Here is a 4,915-nt window from a genome sequence, read left to right on the forward strand (position 1 = left end):
TTTCTTTTCTCTTTTTCCCATTCATATGAATGAATATCCCCACCCCCCTTCCCTCCCCCTCAGCGAACTATGGTCCTCTGTAATAGCTTTGATTTCAGATGAGGCATAAACCACAACTAGATCCTTTTTCTTCTTATCATTCTCATTCAACTGTGGAAACTTTACGAATCTTTGACATTTTGAGGTTTAGGACTTAAGAGTAATGTCCCATTTGTAGATGCTAAATTTTCAAGGTAAACAATTGAAAAAGAAAAATTATTTAAAAAAAAAAAAAGAAGAAGAAGAAACCACAAAAGGACACGCAACTGCAATGCAGAGGGATGCATATATTGAAATAGTGAGAGTATTACCAATTTGTCACTATAACCAGTAGTGAGATTGGTATTTCACTATCAGAGGGACCATACTTATGTCATTCGTACTGAATCTGTCCCTATAAAATCGCTATCGGTATCTTATTGCCCAATATGAGCATTAGAGATGATCATGTGAGTAGATTCAACTAAGTTCTTTTGCAGAGATTGTAGAAAGCAATACTCATCAGCTTCAAATATTCATAAAAACCATGATGGTTGTCCTAGAAAGGATTTGAAAGAAAATGCTTCATACATAACCACGGAAGAGGATGTACATGTAGGAAGGCCTAAAAGGGACTTAAGTGCAATCTGCGGCTTGGATTAGTTCTCATAATATCATCGGTATAATTTAAATTTGGTGTTTATGTGTAGGGACGATCAAGCGCTGTTGACCCTCAACCGACTTTCTATGTTGTGACACCAATATTAAAAACAGAAGAAAAAAATAATAATGGAAATGGCACATACACCATTACCATTATTCTTACATAAATGACCATCCATGTTTTCACTATCCTTCGACAATATAGTGCAAGTGTGCAACGTCATATCCTACCTGCTTATTTCTCCCCTCCATATAAATCAGTTATACACTCAAACTCTGTACTTACTACATGTTCAGTGTGACGAGTAATGTGTTTAATTATTTAATTCTTACACACTAAGCTCATTCAATTATCATATACCGGAATTCATGCAAAGCCTCATATGTACCTAGTCCTAATGCAGTAACTGAGCCTATCACCAACATGGGATCCCTTCACATAAATTTTTAATGACTAACAGTAGCATGCTTTTCTTACCGACTGTCATACGTAACATCAAAATAACGTATTGAATTTTACATAACGAAAGATACATAATTCGACCGTAATGAGGCAAGCCACAAAGTAGTTACACTTGACATCTATATGAAATTGAACCAAGATTTTCACGATGACTATGGTTCCATATCCCTTCCAACACTATCATGTTATTTAACACTTTACGGAACTTCCACTTGGAAATATAACATCGGATAAGATAAGGGATAACATTTTCCTGTTTCGAAGATATTTTTTCCCATTTTTTAAACATTATAGCCAACGATAGATCCTTTATGCCTGTCTAACTCACAACCAGTTATAGCGTACATCTCCTGATGGAATATCAAGGACCATTGATCCTTCCACATTTCTCCACACCCCTCCCCCTCATATTTCCATTTACTATACTATCTCAAATCACTTTTGGAATCCATATTTCCATACCACAGCCTTGTACCAAAACAACCTTCGATTACTTCAACTAAAAATACAATGCGGACTTGTGTTAACATCAAAAAATTTGTATCATTAAAAAAAAGACAGCGCAATTTTAATTCATTATATAAACCGTCACAATTATGGCCTACAATAAAGATGAGAGCACAAAAGTCATCTACATAAGATACTCATTCATTAACGGGTGATTTATCATGCAATACATACATGTATCAGTGGGGAATATAATACCCAATAATGATTCTAACAGATACATAAAACAAGACATGAATCAGGGAGATCATCCCGCGCCCAACACGTTTAGGGGGTTTATCTTCTTCAGAATGACACACTTCCAAAGATCTACGGCCCTTCCCCAAAGATTCAGTGACTTTATTAAAGTAATTCCCTTATGAACATCTCCGTTTCCTGCAATTGTTGTTTCTTGATTGGAAATCATGCCAATCACGTTCTGCTTCATGTAAAGTATGATAAGACTTAAACGCCGCTCCTCGATACCCTGTCACTTGGGCGCTGCATTCCACCCAAATCTGGTATATTCCTTGGTTGTGAGTAACTGTTAGTTAAAACGTGTTTTAAACACGTTTAAAACGCGTTTGCGTTTTTTTGCCGTTTAAAACTCGTTTTCCCGCATGTTATTATACAATCCGGAAAAAAAAACAGAAATGGCAAAAAAAACCGTTTTAAACGCATTTTAAACAGCCGTTTTAAACGCGTATCCGTTTTTTAAGGGTAAAATAGGAATTTTATTAAAAAAATTAATTAATTATTAAATTTAAAAAAAAAAAAAAAAAAAAAAAAACCTATTAATAAAAGTGAAGACAATATGGTACTTGGTTTTTTGTTTTTAACTTCCATACTATCTATAGGAAAAAAATCTCATCTTCTTATAGCCCATTGAGTAAGGAGAAGTTAAAGCTAGCAACATCTCATTTTCTTGTAACCCATTGGGCTATTTTATCTTGCGACTCCTAGAGCTTTTAGAATATTAGATGCATGTATACAAGTAATAATCTCTCAAATTGCATGAGTATACTACTGTTTTTTTTGTTTCATTTTTTTGAAAACTACACGTTTAATACTCGTACTGTTCGTTTCCGTCCGTTTGCCGTTCCCTGTTTTTTTGACCGTACCATTCATCGTTTTTATCTGTTTAAAACCCGTACCGTACGTTTCTGTTTTTTTGCCGTTCCCGTTTTAACTAACAGTGGTTGTGACCCTCAAAGACAACATAAACTTTCTTACGCATCTTCTACTCCCACCCTACAAAAACAAAAGGACATCATTGTTAATCATTTTACATACATATATCACAACAACATAGACGACTACTAGTCGCTGGTGGGTTACTTTGTTAAAATCCTCACTCAACTCCTTACAGAAAAATTACACCTACCAACCATCCACAACAACGCTAATTTGTTAACGAATGCAGTGTGATATATACAGGATCCTCTCAAACCATCCCATGAAACTTCTTCAATGGGATTTATAGAATCTGAAATTTAACATGCTAATAAACATACCCTCATCTTCAATTCATAACATATATATTAAAGATGAATTGAAAAAACAATATGCTGCGGTCAATATCAGAATTTTCCTACGCACATTTAAGCAACATTTAATTCCCTTCCTCGACTGCTGCTAATTTATAGACTTAATCAAGTTAATGTTCTATCATCTACTACTCCAACATAAGGAAATTTTATGGGGAATTCAGCTCTCATCTCTACTGCTATTTCACCTATAGATGCCACATCCCCACGTAGCGTTACATATTCAAACGGGGAGGTCGCAGTATCTGTTCATCAACAGAGCACGCCTACTAAATTTATTACTATTTAACCAACCACATTTCACAAATATGTGACGGAAAAATATGTCAAACAAGCATTGGCAGATCAGACCAGGTTCAAGAGTCAAGCATTTTCCAACTCTAACCGGTGGACAGCATTGTCAACAAATGCATCACAATTCTGGGGTTTCACAAATTATGATTCAATGAACATTGCATATCGATTCCAGGTTTATATTTTTACTCAGACTTTAGGTCTATCCTAATTATATAGTCAACAGTCATGGGAAACCATCACATTTACAATTTTCCCCTTTTTTCACTCATCAAAAGTCCAACAATAGTCCTACCCACATAAATTTTCCTATTCCTACTGTTCTTCAAGACTTCACAAAGATAAAAATTTTCATAACAACATTTCGTTTCACTTGAAAACATAGGATCTCCTGATTTTTGTGGAAAATCTATCATGCTAATGCACCTCAAAAACATAGGATTCCTTTAATCAGTGCTAAATTTCTCACAAAAACGTTATCATGAGAAAAATAATAATTAACATACCAACAAATCAATGTAAGTTAATGAAAAAAAAATGCAAACATTTGGGACTAGATCAGCCTATGGGACTTCCTCTTACGCTTAACAAGAATTAAGCAATTGATGCCAGTGGCTCCTTTCAGTGGCAGATGGCAGTAACATAGAAACATCACAGTGCCCAGGTTTTAGATGTAAGATTTCCTATTAGGTGGGCGAGCATAGTCAAAGATTTGTTTCCAAAATCGGTTTAGTGGTGTTGACTAAAGATGGAGTAAGCAGAAAGAATCTAATATTATTGGTAAGTGATCTCTATGGAGATATTGGATTCTATTAGCACACCTTAATAGTATGAAATATTTATTACTATGTGTGGACCTAAGGTATTGTTTCCTTAATGGGGAGGAAACCCTAATTTTATTGCAGGGTTGGTCCCTACCCTCACCCCTATATATAGTTATCACTGACCCATTAAGTGAAGCTAACGACCAAAAGCAAAAGGGAAAGAGGGTAGACCAGACCAACATTGATCGTATTGAACGAGGAGCATACGAAAAGAGATTCGATAAGTTATTATTGTTCATGGATTCAGGTACGATGTTCTTGTCTGTGTAGTAATTGTATTGTATGCTTATCTGATCTCCATGTGATTACATAGATTTTTCTATCAATGGTATCAGAGCGGTTCATGGAGACGATGGGCTACAATTTTCTATTATTTTGTGCATAACATGCGTATTGAACGATTAAATTTGTTCTTGTCAATTCTTTGTCATTTTGATTTGATCGAAATTTGATTAACGTAAAACTTTTGGTACCTCTTAGATTTTAAAAAAAAAAAAAGTTTGGGACTGCCTGCACCGGCCTTGTTTGATTTGTTGAAGGGCCGACCTTGTTTTATAGTAGAACAATTGTTTTTGAAGGTGGAATTGGGATCATGTTCTCCAAACCAATATAAGTGTTGA

General features: G+C 35.1%; 1 protein-coding gene across 1 annotated transcript in view; it reads left to right on the top strand.

The window, feature by feature from the left end:
• The window catches only part of LOC122064764 (GDSL esterase/lipase At5g55050-like), a 4,578-nt gene extending 3,897 nt beyond the window's left edge, over positions 1-681 (top strand). Inside the window, exon 5 of the mRNA XM_042628523.1 lies at positions 519-681. Coding sequence (XP_042484457.1) covers positions 519-681 — 163 coding nt within the window. The remainder of the gene's footprint in view (positions 1-518) is intronic.
• The last annotated feature ends 4,234 nt before the right edge of the window (positions 682-4,915 follow it).

The sequence above is a fragment of the Macadamia integrifolia genome, unplaced genomic scaffold (genome assembly GCF_013358625.1).
Source record: "Macadamia integrifolia cultivar HAES 741 unplaced genomic scaffold, SCU_Mint_v3 scaffold1749, whole genome shotgun sequence".
Lineage (NCBI taxonomy): Eukaryota > Viridiplantae > Streptophyta > Magnoliopsida > Proteales > Proteaceae > Macadamia > Macadamia integrifolia.